This window comes from Ochlerotatus camptorhynchus, unplaced genomic scaffold, assembly GCF_037179485.1.
Source record: "Ochlerotatus camptorhynchus isolate MF236.1 unplaced genomic scaffold, CSIRO-AGI_Acam_v1.1 ptg000717l, whole genome shotgun sequence".
In the NCBI taxonomy this organism is placed as follows: Eukaryota; Metazoa; Arthropoda; class Insecta; order Diptera; family Culicidae; genus Ochlerotatus; species Ochlerotatus camptorhynchus.
This window is the reverse complement of record NW_027041192.1, coordinates 513,564-530,000: the sequence shown is the minus strand read 5'-3', so window position 1 is coordinate 530,000 and position 16,437 is coordinate 513,564. Positions and strand designations below refer to the sequence as shown.

The 16,437-nt window shown below is 42.8% G+C and overlaps 2 protein-coding genes across 2 annotated transcripts in view; one reads left to right on the top strand and one right to left on the bottom strand.

Moving 5' to 3' along the window:
* LOC135714781 (lachesin-like) overlaps positions 1-16,437 on the bottom strand; it is a gene marked incomplete at its 3' end in the record, with an annotated part of 149,798 nt that overhangs the window by 82,857 nt on the left and 50,504 nt on the right. The window contains exon 2 of the mRNA XM_065238151.1: positions 658-1,457. Coding sequence (XP_065094223.1) covers positions 658-742 — 85 coding nt within the window. The remainder of the gene's footprint in view (positions 1-657; positions 1,458-16,437) is intronic.
* Positions 7,946-12,931, top strand: LOC135714780 (uncharacterized). The gene has a single exon (XM_065238150.1). It carries the CDS (start codon positions 7,946-7,948, stop codon positions 12,929-12,931), a length of 4,986 nt encoding a protein of 1,661 aa, XP_065094222.1.

Below are 16,437 nucleotides of genomic sequence, written 5' to 3'. Positions count from 1 at the left end.
TGAAAATTGCTCGTGGTACGATGAAAAGAATTTTTGACAGTTGCATTGTCGACTGTTGATATGCTTTCAAATAGAAAAATCACTCCAGAACTAGAAACTTCTCTAACAGTAAGAGTGACGAAGGGTTGTACTCTTGAAAAACACTCACGTGTTTTACATTGCAATTAAAACATTAAATCGATTTTGTGGGTGTCAATTTAGATTGACTAGCATCAAGATGGATTATGTGTTATTATCAGCCCTTCTTAGAGGTTCTGTCAAATGCATGGAACCGATTTAATCCGATGCAAATCCTATTGAATCAGCACTTAGTAGTATATTACTTGAAAATAAATGGAATAGAGTGCCACCTGCTCTTTAGGCTTTATTCCAGCAATACAATAAATAGTATACATTATGTACTTTATGTGTAAAAAAAATTCCATACAATACAATCTGAAGCCAACTTGAGCACTCGTGCTTGTTATGAGGATTATCAAAGGATCAGTTGGCAGAGAAAATGAAAATGGCAACAAATTCAATTTTATACAGTGCAAGCCAATCCTCTGTTGCAGTTGCAGACACTGTATGGCTAACCTCCGGGCGAATAGCGCTTCGCAAATCGATACCTGCTGCGTACAAAGTTTGAACGAATTCTTACAAAAACAAGCCACTTACCTTGCAGAGCAATCGATAGAGATCCGTGCAAACATTCTACTATCAGTGAGAGCACCATTGCAATTTGCATGTAAACAATCTCCATTGTTGGCCGCCTTTTCACTGATCGAAACCAGCGCGGTCCCGTACCAGTCAGACGTTGAATTGTTGATATTGACTTGTGCTTTTTTCCCGAATCCGTCGTCCTGTTCCCAACACTCCAGATACGCTAGTTATGCACACATGCAGAGTTCGAGCTCCAACCCACGAGCTTGGGTTGAACTGTGAAAACAATTTATCCGATTCTCTGATTGCAGCCAGACCCCGTTCTTTGCCTCCACTTAAACGTGTAAGGATGTTCGCTCTACATGTTTTCTTTGCATCACTGCAGCTTTTCTCGCACTCTCCCTCCCACACTATCCCACTATATAACACCACTCTAGAAGCGCCACGCTAATTCAAAGCTAGCGTTACGCTGGGTGGCCTTTCAAACCAGTCGTTGAGCACTGGGGCGGATCCAGGTGGAGGATAAATGTAGCACTAGCTTTTCTCATGATTCGATTCTTATGTAAATGTAGCTTAAATAAACAACACTTTTCACTCACGGAATCCGTTGGCATTTCAGTCACACCTTCGGCCTTAGCACGTCACACTCATCCGTAGGTTTGAACGAGGTTATGGTTTCTACAAGGATTTGCAATCTAATTCCTTCGATTTTTCCCATGTATGTCGGTTCGTTTCAGCTCTGTTGAATCCTTCGACAGAATTACGCGAAAAGTCACTTTACCTAGCTGTGTCCCGTGTTTTAAGCGACTGGAATGCTGAAAAACAAAAGAAAAATAGCAGTCAGTGTATGTAAGCTCTATCCACGTAAACTATTTTCATTTGACCACAATAACAGCATGCAGTATGTGTTTCTCACACAGCGGTTGAAGACTCATACATTATTTACGTAATAGACGGTTCAGTTCATTATTTAGTCAATCAATAGTGATATGAATTTCCCGGTGCCTGGGGTTTGGGTTTGCTCTCAACCCACGTGGATACCCAAGTAACAATTTTGGTTTTATGAGAGTTTTGTGGACCATGATTTGGACTTGTAGAATGCTATAAAACCTCTATGAAGCTTGCACTGTTACTTGGGTAGTTGAAAGGCGGTTGACGGTTGTCCAATAGACTGATGCAAAATTTGAAATTTTCGCTCCATAGTGCTTAAACGGTTCCAAATTGAGTCCTGCTTAGCCTTCCAAAATTTGAACTACTTTAGTAAGAAACTGACTTGTCACAAACCATTTCAAGTTTATATGGGAATTACTATGGGAAAACTTATGTTTTTGTTCATATCTATCTAACAATTCACCACATTACTATGCTTTTAAAAATGATAGCAGTGATTTTAGAAAATTTTCTCAGCTACAACTTTGTTGAATATTACTTTTCAATCAAATGTAAGAAACAAAAGTTATCAATGATTCAAGTCACTGATGTCTTATGATTATGCTCAATCAACTGTTCAGCAGACAACATTGGTGTTTCTGGTGCGAAGAATGGAGCACAAATATCACGGCTACCATGTCACACTGCAGAATACAGTGTTGCCCACAGAACAGCTGCTTGATCATGCCATAATATTATCAATCTCTTTAACAATTAATAACAATTTAATTTGACATTTGGCTTCCTGTAAGAATAGTTATAGAAATTTTCAAAAAAGCAATACGGAAAATGGAAGACAATGAACAAAAAGATTGGTTTTCCCATAGTAATTTCCATATAAACTTCGAATAGTTTGTGCCAAGTCAGTTTCTTACCAAATGAGTTTAAATTTTGGGAGGCTAATCAGGACCTGATTTGAAACCGTTTGAGCACTGTGGAGCGAAAATTTCAAATTTTGCATCAGTCTATTGTCCTAGGTCCATACAAAATTTTAAAAAATATTGATAGTTGCCCTTAAAAAAAATAATAATAACCATAGAGATACAATAAAATGTATTCTTGCCCTACAATAGAATTTAAGGTGTTTAAAATAAATCATATTTTCTAGAACGGTCATATAACCATACAATGTATTATTTCATCAATAAAATCTATGGTAGATGGGAATATCTACAATAGAACGATTCTTATGTATCATAACCATACAACAATCTCAACAGCTGAGCGTTCAGTAAATAGTTCGTTGATTTTTCACAGTTTTCCCGTATTTTTCCGCGGAATGTCTTCGAAAAATTATAGGAAAACTGTGAAATTCACCGAACTGTTAACAAAACGTTCAGCTATTGAGATTTCAGTAAAATTTGACAGAAATCTATGAAATAATCTTTTTGTGTATATGAAACGTATTGTCGACCTATTGGAATAATTATATGTTCAATTTATTTATAATACATGCAAAATAGGGGCCTCCTTTAGCTCAGTCGGTAAAGGCGCAGCTACAAAGCAAGACCATGCTGGAGGTGGCTGGGTTCGATTCCCGGTCCGGTCTAGGAATTTTTCGGGTTGGAAAATTTCTCGGCTTCCCTGGGCATAGGACATGATTGTACTTGCCACACAATTATACTAATACAAAAATGGTACAGGCATCGAAAACTCTCAATTAATAACTATGGAAGTGCATCTAGAACACTAAGTTGAGAGCACGCAATAAGCTAATATGCGATAAGAAATAAGCTTGAAATGCGAAGAAGAAGAAGAAGAAGAATAAGAAGATATACATGCAATAAGATCAATTGTTGAAAATATATTTTCTTGTGATTGTATTTTATTTTATGGTAGTTATATGGTTATATTTTTCCGGGTGTTGACGCAGATAGAGAGGAAGCAAAGAAAGGAACAGCAACTTCATGCATCTGATCCAGAAAGTGTTTACTCTGAGGGCATCTTGGCTGGATTGGTCTAAATTTTTGGAACAGATCTTGACCGAGTTTTTACACCGGTGGTCTACATGTTGTTTTAGACTAGTTCTAAAATGTTTTTTTTTCAAACCAGTATAATTTTCGATCTATTTTGAACTGGATTTTGATCGAGGCAAGCACTGTTCCAACCCAGTTTGACAGCTGTTCCACTCGAAGTTTTGTTTTGTTGTTTTGTGGTGTTGGGATTTTTTCAGTTAAGCAAATCTATTTATTTCCTCGATTTTCTCTTAAACGAGGCCGGTTCCATCAAAGTTGTCATCGCTAGTGAGCAACAATCGACTGCTGTTGATACTAGCGGAGTTCCAGCTCAATCGCGCTCTCGATGCTGCTGTTGCTTCCAGGACCATCGTCGCACCTTCAAAAGGATTACAGCCCTAATAAACCCGGATGGTAGAACTATCCCACAAATAGTTTGTATGATACCCAGAACACGTCCTTATGCTCTTTCTTATGGTTATTTGTATTAGAGAAGGGAAGGATCAGGCATTGAGCATCATGCTTGGCATACACAGTTTTGGTCACGAACTGCTCATTTGCTAATAACTTTACACAGAGTTGACGAAACATCGTTCTTTTTGAAGCACTAGATATAATAGAGTTTAAGCTTGTTATAGATATATAAAACAAAGTAGGTTTTAATTCTAGTAATAAACTGTTTTTTGCGTTGTAAAAATGAAGTGAGAAATGCTCGCTGCACATCTCGGACTTTAAGAGTAAAAATTCATTGGTGTTGATTCAAATATTAAGATGTATCTACTTTTTACATATCTACAGTAAGCTATGATCCTAATCTATAAATTACTTTAAAGAAAAACAAATTTCAACAACTGAGTGAAAAGTTATTAACAAATGAGCAGTTGGTGAGTACAACTGTGTATGCCAAGCATGTTGAGCATCCGGATTATCTGAAGGAAATTTCATTGAACGCTTCTGTTCTGCTGTTGTTTTCTTACAAAGAAGGTTACATACCCTAGTAACCATAGACACGTTATATCACTTTTTTGGCTCTATACGGGCCTCATCAGAGCTTACAAACACTGATATAGCCATTGTTCAGCTGTATACAGCCAAAAAGGCGAAATAACGTGCCTATGAATACTTGGGTGTTTCACTTGGACAACCGAATTTCGATCCAAGGTCCAGAGGGCCGAATGTTTAATACCGATTGACTCAGCTCGACGATATCGGAAATGTGATCCGTTGAACGCTATTGAATACTTTTGAATTCGGTCAACCGGTTCTGGAGGTTGCAAACCCATCATGCGACACCTCAAATCACATGATAAGTCAAAAACAAGATCAATGGTATTCAAATAAAGTACCCAGAACCACCTTGGCTACTTTCTTGCATGTGCTGGGGTCCCCAGGGAAGTGGCTAGTTTCTTACATGGCCCAAAACCTATGATATGATACATCAAATCTCATAGAAATTCAAAATCCAGATCAATTTAAATCAAATATTGTGCCCATTTGCTACCTCCGGGCATAATGAGGGTACCACGAGCAAAGTGATCAGTTTCTGACTTCGATCAAAACCCAACACGGGAGAAAATTTTGCAATAAAATTAATTTTATATTTAAAAAAAAAAAGGTTGAGATCTCACCATGCAGGTTTTTATAATTATTTCACTGGAAAGCACGTTTCGAAAGAACGAGCGGTTCAAGGCTTTTTGTTAAACCCACACATCTCTCCCGAAGACGGCCATCGGAGGTCAATTTCGCGGAAAATGACCGGATAACAACCGTGTACGAACGCGCGCGAGATTAAAAAATGGCTAACCATGAAATGTACTCAAAAGTAAGTTCTTTTCCCTCATCTCGGCACTATAGTTCAGGAACCCAAAAGTAGGTAAAGCGGGCCAAAGTAGTTTTCATTTACTTGTGTGCAATTCGTATGGAATTTTCCATTAGCTTTCTACCCAAAAGTAAGTTAGTTGTACTCAAAAGTAGGTAAATATAGGGGAAATTTTCCCCTACACGATGATGGTGTTCGTTTGCGTGGTTGGCCTTTGCTTTATGCGGAAAGGGCTTTCGAACGGTGTCGCCGATACCCCTCGTTGCGGCGAATTGGTGGTGAACCAATTGACTGAACCCTCGCGAGCGAAACACCGTTGTCGGGCGAAGTGAACGATAGAAGTAAACAAACAGAACAATACGAGGCGAGTTAGTCAGCAAAATTGAAGAAAACTTGATAGTGCAGTGAGATAAAATCGAGACGTTTTTCGTAAGTTTAAGTAAATTCCAAATTTCGAAGACATTGATTAAACAACGTTTATTATAGCCACCTAAACGGTTTATTCAACCCTTGCTGAATTTGCCACGTAGTAAGTGGTAACTTAGATATTATTGAGGTATGTTTTCCCTGAAATCATAAACATAACACTTACCTTTGATTTGTCGCGTAACCTAAAAAGGACCTAAAATACTTACCCTTGATTGTACTTACTATTAGATTGAACTGGAATCGTCCTTCCATGGCAAACGTTGACCTGAAATAATCTGTAAAAGAACACTGAAAATGTAAGATAATTATTATATAATTACCTTTGTATCACCACTAACATAACGTAATAAATTACAGCTTTGAAGCTGCTGAGTACGCAACTAGAAGAACGGTGTTAGTTCCGACTTACGGGAACATTTCTTCAAAGATTTTCATCCTGAGTCGGATGATTGTTGCCCATCGGAGGAAGGACATTCCGCAACAGTAGACGGCCCACTGTTGAAGACAACTAGCCACAACGAGTTTGGACTTGGAGTGCAGCATAGAGTGCGGGCAGTGCAAATAAAGTCGGTATCTGTATTTGATTCTGTCACCGTCGCCGGTCGCGAGCTTTGCTGTTAGTTGTAGCGAGTCGTCAGGGAAGTCTTGAAAAGCTTAGGATAGTTAGGTCGATCTCGAGATGTCGGACGGAACCGAAATGAATGTCAACATTAATTCGGGAAGCAATGATAAACATTGCAGAAAGTGCAATCGTGCCGATGTCAACGATGATATGGTGTGTTGCGATGAATGCGAATCGTGGATACACTTTCAGTGCGCGGGTGTCAGTGAATCTATTGCGGAACCGGATAGGAGTTATAAGTGCAGTGATTGCCTGGCAAATTGGGATGGTGCATCGAAGTCTGCTGTATCATTCAACGAGTCGTCTGTCAGCAAAAGCAGTCGAGTGTCGCAAAAATTGCAGCTCAGCCTACAACTTCTTGAAGAGCAACGGAACTTGAAGAAAAAGCGAGCGGAAGAAGAATGCAGGAGCCGAAAACTGGAAGAAGAAGCAAAGTTGAAGGAAATGGACGACGAACAGGAATATCTGAGGCAGAAATACCAGCTGTTGATGCAGATTGGCGATGAAAAGGATTCGTCGAGTAGGAAAAGCGGAGTCAGCGTGAAGAGTAGGCGTGAACGGATGGAGAAATGGCTTAATAAGGGAGCCCAAGTGGACGGAACTGGACAGTCGAAACCAACAACGCCTGGACATAAAGCTACCCTGCCGGTCCCAACTGTCAGCCAGGTGAATCCTGAAATCCAAGTGGTATCAACAACAACGGTTTCGTCGACGATAGGAAATTCGAGCAATTCAGTTCCACTGAATCTGGGTATGCTGTATTCGGATCCAACGATTCCTGTTCCCGGCGGCAACGTCACAGCTCTGGCGAAGTCCTACGAGTCCTTGGTAGTGCAAACTATACCAGGAAGCACATCGTCATATCAGCCCACAATTTCAACGATTCCAGAGACAGTAGTGGCAACAGCTGGTGGAAGCTTGATCACGTCTGTAGTCGCTGCACCTGCGTTTACTTCGTCGATAGTGTCGACCGTGCCAACAGTACCAACGATTCCTACAGCGACTTTGACAGGAATAGAAAATCCGCCTATCAGTCTTGGTATTGCTCCGGTCTACTCGTATCCTGGAACGAGTACAATGCTCTCGAGTACAGCTGGGATGATTCCGTCAATGTCGTATGGTTTGAGTGGAATCTATGGAAATCCGCAACAGTATCCGGCTCCAGTCACGGCATGTTCGTTACAGCAGTTGCCGAGTTCGATTTCGTCTAATACAGTACCAGCAGTTTCTTGGAATCCACCTGTTCCTTCCACGAGTTGTTCGTTCCAGTATCCAACTTTGGCCAATTAAGCCTTACCCGCAAATCCACTGTTGCTCGCAACCCCAACCACTTTTAATTCGTTTCCGGGAATTCTAAACAATCCAAATGTTTTTCCCGGGAACTTAGCATCATTTCCGTACCCAGCCACAACTACTGCGTTTCCAGTTACAAGGCCGGAAGTAACGCCCTCAGGAATACCAACATCGCGGGGAAACTACGGGACTAGGATCAGTTCTTCAGCCTGTTTGGCAGGACCAACTAGTGCCCAATTGGCAGCCCGGCAAGTAATGCCACGAGAGTTGCCGAAGTTCAGTGGGGATCCCGAGGAGTGGCCTATCTTCTATAGTTCATTCAAGAACACGACGGAGGTCTGCGGATACACGGATGCCGAGAATCTAGCCAGACTGCAGCGTAGTTTGGGAGGATCAGCACTGGAGGCAGTTAGAAGTCGACTGCTCCTACCCGAGTCTGTTCCGTACGTGATGGAAACGCTGCATAAGTTCTACGGAAGACCAGAGATACTGATCAGTTCTCTTCTGAAGAAGGTGAGGAACGTGCCGCCACCGAAGTCGGATAACTTAGGCACCATCGTTGTTTACGGCTTATCGATTCAGAATCTCGTCGATCACATTATTCTGGCCGATCAGCAAGCGCATTTATCGAATCCGATGCTGCTACAGGAGTTGATCGATAAATTACCCACCTCGCTGAAGATGCAGTGGGGGACCTTCAAGCAAGCATTCGTACACGTCAACCTGGCGACGTTCAACAGTTTCATGTCGGGACTAGTGAATCTAGCTTCCGAGCTGAACATCGGAGTGGACTCTGCGCAAAATCACCACCGGCAGCCCAGAGTGGAAAAGTTGAAACAAAAGGAGAAGCTGTTCACTCACGCGAGCGAGGCACCGAGCGTGCCGAAGAAGGAGAGTACAGTCGGAGAAAGTACGTCAAAAGCGTGTTCCTACTGCGAGAAAGACGGCCATCAGATCCTGAACTGTTCCAGCTTCAAGTCGTTGGACATCGGAGGCCGATGGAAGGCAATGCGGCAGAAGAACTTGTGCCGATTGTGCTTGATACCGCATCGAAAGTGGCCGTGTCGCTCGAAAAAGGAATGTGGGGTGGATGGATGCCGTGTTCGACACCATATGCTGCTGCACAGTAGTAGCAACGATGCTGCCGACGGTGCAAAGTCAGGCGAGACGGTTCACCATAATCATCACCACACGAAATCGTTCTCTCTGTTCCGTTATCTGCCAGTTACGCTATACGGAGATGGGAAGCAAGTCGAAACTTTCGTGTTCCTGGATGATGGATCGTCATCGACGTTGCTAGAAGAAGGAATCGCAGCACAGTTGGGTATCGAAGGTGAACCAGACAACCTGTGGCTGAGTTGGACCGGAAAGATCAGTAGACACGAAAAGACATCGAAGAGGTTAAGCGTGAAGATATCCGGTGCTGGGAAGAAGGAAAAGTTTCAACTAAGCAACGTACGAACAGTACACGAGCTAGGACTTCCAAGTCAAACGTTGCACTACACAGAGCTGTCAAATACATTCCCACATTTGCAGGGGCTTCCCGTGGCCAGCTATGTCAACGTCAAACCGGGCATGATCATCGGTCTTGAGCACGTACGGTTGCTGACTAGTCTGAAGAATCGTGAAGGCAATAGCAGCGAACCAGTAGCAACCAAAACACGATTGGGATGGTGCGTGTATGGGAGGAACAATGGAAGCGAAGGTTCAATTGAACAGCTGAACCTCCATGCCTGCGAGGAGATGAGTAACAGCAATCTACACGATTCAATGCGAAAGTTCTTCGCTGTAGAGGATGCCGTTTTGACGAAGCAGCTCGAATCCGAGGAGGACAAGCGAGCACGCAGCATCCTAGAAGCAACAACGGTACGGAGAGGAACTCGTATGGAGGCGGGTTTGCTCTGGCGTAAGGACAACGTGAACTTCCCGGATAGCTTTCAAATGGCGGTAAGCAGGTTGAGAGGTTTGGAGAAACGGTTGGCAAAAGATCCAGAGCTGCGCAGAAGAGTAAACGAGCAAATAGAGAGCTACGAACAGAAGCAGTACATCTGTAAGGTGTCGTCGGAAGAGCTGGAGAACACGAACCCTGAGCGAGTCTGGTTCCTTCCGTTAGGAGTGGTGACGAATCCTAAGAAACCGAACAAAATCAGAATGGTGTGGGATGCTGCTGCAAAGGCGGGTGGTGTTTCATTTAATGACATGCTGCTAAAGGGTCCGGATCTTCTCGTATCACTCGTGGAAGTTTTGTTACGATTCAGGGAAGGCAAGATTGCGGTGTGCTCCGATATCCGCGAAATGTTCCTGAGAATCCTGATTAGGGAGGCAGACAAGTGGTCGCAGTGTTTCTTATGGCGTAGCAGTCCAGAGGATGAAGTGCAGGTCTACGTGATCAACGTAGCGATGTTCGGTGCAACCAGCTCTCCATGCACGGCGCAGTTCGTTAAAAACAAAAACGCTCTCGACTACGTGGAACTATATCCCAGAGCAGTAGATGCGATCATCAATAACCACTACGTGGATGACTTTCTCGACAGTGTCAACTCGGTGGAGGAAGCAGTACAGCTTGTCGAACAAGTGCAGCTCATCCACGCAGCAGCAGGCTTCGAATTCGGCAAAATCCTGTCTAACTCGCAGGATGTTCTCGATCGTCTAGGGGAGACTGGATCGTCAGCCTGCAAGTCGCTGAACCTAGATAAAGATGAAGTCTACGAACGCGTCTTAGGAGTGGTGTGGGTCCCTTCAGCAGATCATTTCACATTCGATCAGACAGGGCTCAAGGAAGTTTTGGGCAGCAACGGGGTGGTTCCAACGAAGAGGCAAGTTCTACGAACCGTGATGAAGCTGTACGATCCGTTGGGATTCGTTGCGCACTTCGTTGTACAGGGCAAAATCCTAATGCAAGAGATCTGGCGAATGGGTACCAACTGGGACGAGCCCATAGAAGAGCAGCTACACGATCTATGGAGTAGATGGATCGAGCTGTACGAAACAATTAATGAAGTGGAAGTTCCTCGCTGCTTTTTCGGGCATCTTCTGCCGAAGGAAGTTGACGAAATAGAAATCCACGTGTTCACGGATGCTAGTGTCACAGCATGTGCATGCGTAGTATACTTGCGGTTGTCGGTCAACGGAGGTAGCTGGTGTTCGTTGGTAGCAGCAAAGACAAAAGTCACGCCACTTCGAGCGCTCTCAATCCCTCGCCTGGAACTTCAGGCTGCCATGATGGGATCACGTTTGTTGCAAAACGTTTGTTCGGCGCTCACTCTCAACATTCGGAAGCGTTTTCTGTGGACGGACTCAGCTACTGTTCTGGCGTGGCTGCGATCGGACAGCCGCCGATACCATCAGTTCGTATCTTTTCGGGTTGGTGAAATTCTTTCGCTCACGAGTGTGGATGAATGGCATTACGTACCCTCAAAGCTCAACGTGGCTGACGATGCCACCAAGTGGAATTCGGGACCATCGTTCGATCCAGATAACCGTTGGTTTCAAGGCCCAACATTCCTACGAGATGCAAAAGAGCAGTGGCCAAGAGAATCAGCAGTAGTAGTAGACAAAACGGATGCGGCAAGCGAAGAACTTCGCATGGTAGCCGTACATCAAACGGCTGACGAGGTAGTTGTCGTTGAACGCTTTTCGAAATGGAATCGTTTAGTCCGAACGATGGCCAACGTTCACCGTGCGGTAAGGATCTGGAAGCGAACTATGTACGAAGAAAGTCGACGGCAAGGCCTCGATCGAGACGATTTCGTGAAAGCAAAGGATACACTTTGGCGCCAGGCTCAAGCGCATGCGTATTCGGAGGAGGTTCACGAGCTAACAAATGGTTACAGCGTTGGAAAACGAAGTTCACTGTACTCCCTGGTTCCATTTTTGGATGAATACGGAGTCGTTCGGGTAGGAGGTCGAATCGGAAGCGCACCACACATTCCATACGCAGCGAAACATCCCGTTGTGCTGCCAAGAGATCATCGTATCACTTTCCTTTTGGTGGATTCTTTCCACCAACGGTTCCTGCACGCCAACGGGGAAACAGTCTGCAATGAAATACGGCAGGAGTACTACATACACAAGCTTCGGGTGCTCGTACGAAAAGTTGGCCGAAGTTGTCAGTACTGCAAGGTGAAGAAGGCAGTTCCTGTACCACCGATGATGGGGCCACTGCCAAGGGTGCGCCTAACACCATTCGTTCGACCGTTCACGTACGTCGGCGTGGACTACATGGGGCCCTTCGAAGTCAAAGTCGGACGCAGCGTGGTGAAGAGATGGATGTGTCTGTTCACCTGTCTCACAGTACGGGCTGTACATCTAGAGCTGGTGCACAGTCTCTCATCGATCGCCTGCGTGATGGCCTTCAGGAGATTTGTAGCCAGACGGGGCGCACCACTGGAGGTATTTTCGGACAATGGCACAAACTTTGTTGGAGCCAATCGCCAGTTGTCAGAAGAGAAGCAGAAGATCCAGGACATCATCGAGGACTGTGCCGCTACATTCACAAATGCGAATACCCAGTGGCACTTCAACGTTCCGGCAGCTCCGCACATGGGAGGACCATGGGAACGTATGGTCAAGTCCGTGAAGGTGGCGATGAAGGCTATTTCCGATAGTCAGCGACATCCTAGCGACGAGGTGTTGGAAACGATCATGCTGGAGGCTGAAGCAATTGTAAATTCGCGACCGCTGACATACGTGCCCTTGGAGGCGGCAAACGAAGAGGCACTCACGCCAAACCACTTTCTGCTGTACGGATCTACCGGCATAAAACAACCAGCGACTGATCCTGTGAACGGGAACATCCTTCGAGACAGCTGGAAGCTTGCGCAGCACATTGTGGACGATTTCTGGCGCAGATGGGTGCGGGAATATCTCCCAACGCTTACGAGGCGAACGAAATGGTTCGAAGCAGTAAAGCCGCTGGAACCTGGCGATCTAGTCGTGATAGTAGACGAACATGCGAGGAACCGATGGGAGCGGGGACGGATTCTGGAGATTTTTCCGGACAAATCAGGTCAGGTGAGGCGTGCTACGGTGCAGACTGCTAGGGGAGTGTTTGCTAGACCTGCGGTGAAGCTAGCGGTTCTAGACGTTGCCGGCAAGGACAAGATGATAGACGAAGTCGCTCCGGATACGGAAGTGGTTCACGGGTCGGGGGATGTCGCCGATACCCCTCGTTGCGGCGAATTGGTGGTGAACCAATTGACTGAACCCTCGCGAGCGAAACACCGTTGTCGGGCGAAGTGAACGATAGAAGTAAACAAACAGAACAATACGAGGCGAGTTAGTCAGCAAAATTGAAGAAAACTTGATAGTGCAGTGAGATAAAATCGAGACGTTTTTCGTAAGTTTAAGTAAATTCCAAATTTCGAAGACATTGATTAAACAACGTTTATTATAGCCACCTAAACGGTTTATTCAACCCTTGCTGAATTTGCCACGTAGTAAGTGGTAACTTAGATATTATTGAGGTATGTTTTCCCTGAAATCATAAACATAACACTTACCTTTGATTTGTCGCGTAACCTAAAAAGGACCTAAAATACTTACCCTTGATTGTACTTACTATTAGATTGAACTGGAATCGTCCTTCCATGGCAAACGTTGACCTGAAATAATCTGTAAAAGAACACTGAAAATGTAAGATAATTATTATATAATTACCTTTGTATCACCACTAACATAACGTAATAAATTACAGCTTTGAAGCTGCTGAGTACGCAACTAGAAGAACGGTGTTAGTTCCGACTTACGGGAACAAACGGTTTGTTTACAAATGCTGATGGGCCCTTTTCTATTGTTGATCCAGATATTATAAATCTTCAATGTTGTATACAAGTTTGTATGCAATTTCGAAGTTTATGCCAACTATAGCTCAAAATTAAACGAGAGGAGATGAACAATTGGTGGGATAAAATCGTCAAAACTGTGGACGAGACCGTTGTCCTCCGCTTGATGGGTCGTATTAAGGGAAAAGTTCGAAAATTCCATCTAAACCTCGACGAATAATTCATTTCGTATTTTTTTTTCTTAAAATATAAGGAATAGTATACACTTCTGTGTGGCTGTGTGCGTTTACAATCCATTTCACACTGGCAGTGCTTTTATGGAAGAAAATTGTTTGCACCTATTTTTATACATAGATGCAAACAGTTTTAGCCCTGGCTGATAGCTCTACTGTACATCCAACAACCCATTTCAAAAATGCCTGTTCATATACGTACATTCTGAGGTCGCCTTCATATACAATAAGCCCCGCATGAACATATCGATATATCAATTGGATACATGTAATGCATTAACACTTTCAGAATAGAAAAAAACCTTTTTTTTATTCTGGCGCATATTTAGTATAAGCAATGTATATATACGAGCAATAATTTAAAACGATCTCACCAACTTTCACTGTTTCTTCACTCTTCTGTACAATTGTCGTGTCTATTTTTGAGCTCGTTATCCTTCTCTGCATCACTGCTAGTTCCTGAAAGTCTCTGTCATTTCTGATGTGATCCACGATATATTGACGTCCACATTTTTAGTATGATGATCTTGAGTTCCTAGTTGCGTCTTATAAAACCGTAACACGGGCATCATTCCATTTTTGTATCACATGTGCTTAATTTTGCGGCTCTCCTTATACTTTTACTTTGTCGACTCCATGGTACCAGAAAAGATATAGATATATACAGTATTAGCAATGATGTGATATAACCACTACGGAATGGCCCTTCAGAATGGTTCAACGGATGTGAAATGAGGGAACATTTAATTTTAACACGATTTAAAGTTTTTCAATGCAACATTACATTTTTTTTACTGAAAATTAACACATTTTTCAATATGTTATCTTAACTTATTTCTGGAAAAATTTACTTGTGTGTTATACCATTAGTAACAATGTTGCGTCATATCGTATTTTGAAGTGATCTTCGCAAGCGCTACATTTCGTTCAGGCTCTTTGGAACTACATATGATGAAATATGAAACGCACCTTTTAAAGTGAATTGCACACAACAATGTTCATATCTTACTCACACATGAAATCTTCCTCGACCAACCTGGCAGAACGTGCCCTAACCCTCACTAAACCAAAGGGCAGGGATATAAGGAATAGTATACACTTGAGTGAAAACCGTTTTCAAATCCAAAATAGACCCAAATGATGTTGCTCCATTACTACGTGGGCCATGTTTTATCACTGTGGCGGTTTTCATCATGAACGTCAACAAGATCAAATCGTTTTGCAGCCCATACACGCTGCAAGCTGGTTGCAAACTTGATTCTACGACTGCACACTTAGAAATACCTAATTTTACATGTGTTGGAATCTATCTTTGACATAAATTGACATGTCATGTAAAATTAAGTGTTCCAAGACTGAAATTTTCGTTACTCGACTAAAATAACGTTTGATTGAGCTGAATTTCGCATCTATTATAACTCAATTTTATGTCAAAATTGACAATCGTATATGTCAGTCTCAGAGCACCTAAATTTACATGAATTTTTCTTAGTGTGTGGTTGTTGGATACACAGAAAAAAATATTTTTTTATATAACATCCAAGAGGATGCACTTCAATCATGTGGAAAATCTCATCTAGTTTGTATGGCCACAAAAATAAACAAATGCAGTAAAAGCAGTGTAATTTCAGTTCATGCACTGCATTAATGATAAATTTGTCCTTTTTGGCAAGTAATATTACACCATATTTTTGACACGGTTAAAGTGCATCCACGTTGATGTGATTTCAAAATTATTTTTCAACCCATTTGACAACCGAGCAAACATTTTGAAACTGCGCCAAACACAATCCAATCTGATATTCGACTTCTACGTCAACGTTGGCTATCCCGTTTAAAATACACGCGATGTTTCTGCATCTTAACCCCCCCCCCCCCCCCGCAACCTGAAATCAAACCGCTTTGAGTTTACTTCAACCGATTGACCAACTGTCAATTTTGTAGTGCAACCATTCCACACAATATCAACCCAACCTGGTTTTCAACCAAATTGCAATGTGTATAGGGCCCAGTAGATGTCAAAACGGGTAGCCATTCCAACTTTACGAAAGCAGTTGAGAAAATTGAAAGTTTCCCATATCTACACACTTAGAAATACTTAATTTTACACGTGACGGAATCCATCTTTGACATAAAAGATGAGACGTAAACAAACATGTCATGTAAAATTAAGTGCTCCGAGACTGAAAGTTTGAAAGTACGTTTAATTGAGCTGAATTTTGCGTCTATTATGACTCAATTTTATGCCAAAATTGACGCTCGTTTATTTCAGTCTCAGAGCATCTAAATGTACATAATTTTTTCTAAGCGTGTACATAGAAAAAATCATGTAAATTTAGGTGTTCTGAGAGTGACATATACGAGCGTCAATTTTGACATAAATTTGAGTCATAAAAACGCTAATAGCAAAGACAACAAATCAAGAAGACTGGCAACTCTTCCATTTTCTCGAACGCTATGAGACAGGTACAATCGCGTCATCTGCCGCTCAAAGGTAAATGCTTTGAAGGAATTTGATAGCAAGGATTACATCCTCAGACGAAGGGTTTGTGTATTTGCTCATTTGTCTATGCGTTGCTTCCACCTTCACTCTAGCGCAGCGCTACTGTATCTGTCGCTTGGATTCTGGTAAAGTTGCCAGTCTTCTTGATTTGTTGTCTTCGCTTATAGCTTTATTAAACGTACTTTCAGTCGAGCCACGAACTTTTCAGTCTCGGAGCTCTTAATATTA

Coding starts and splice junctions, on each gene's coding strand:
- LOC135714780 (XM_065238150.1), top strand. CDS start 7,946: ATGCCACGAGAGTTGCCGAAGTTCAGTGGGGATCCCGAGGAGTGGCCT.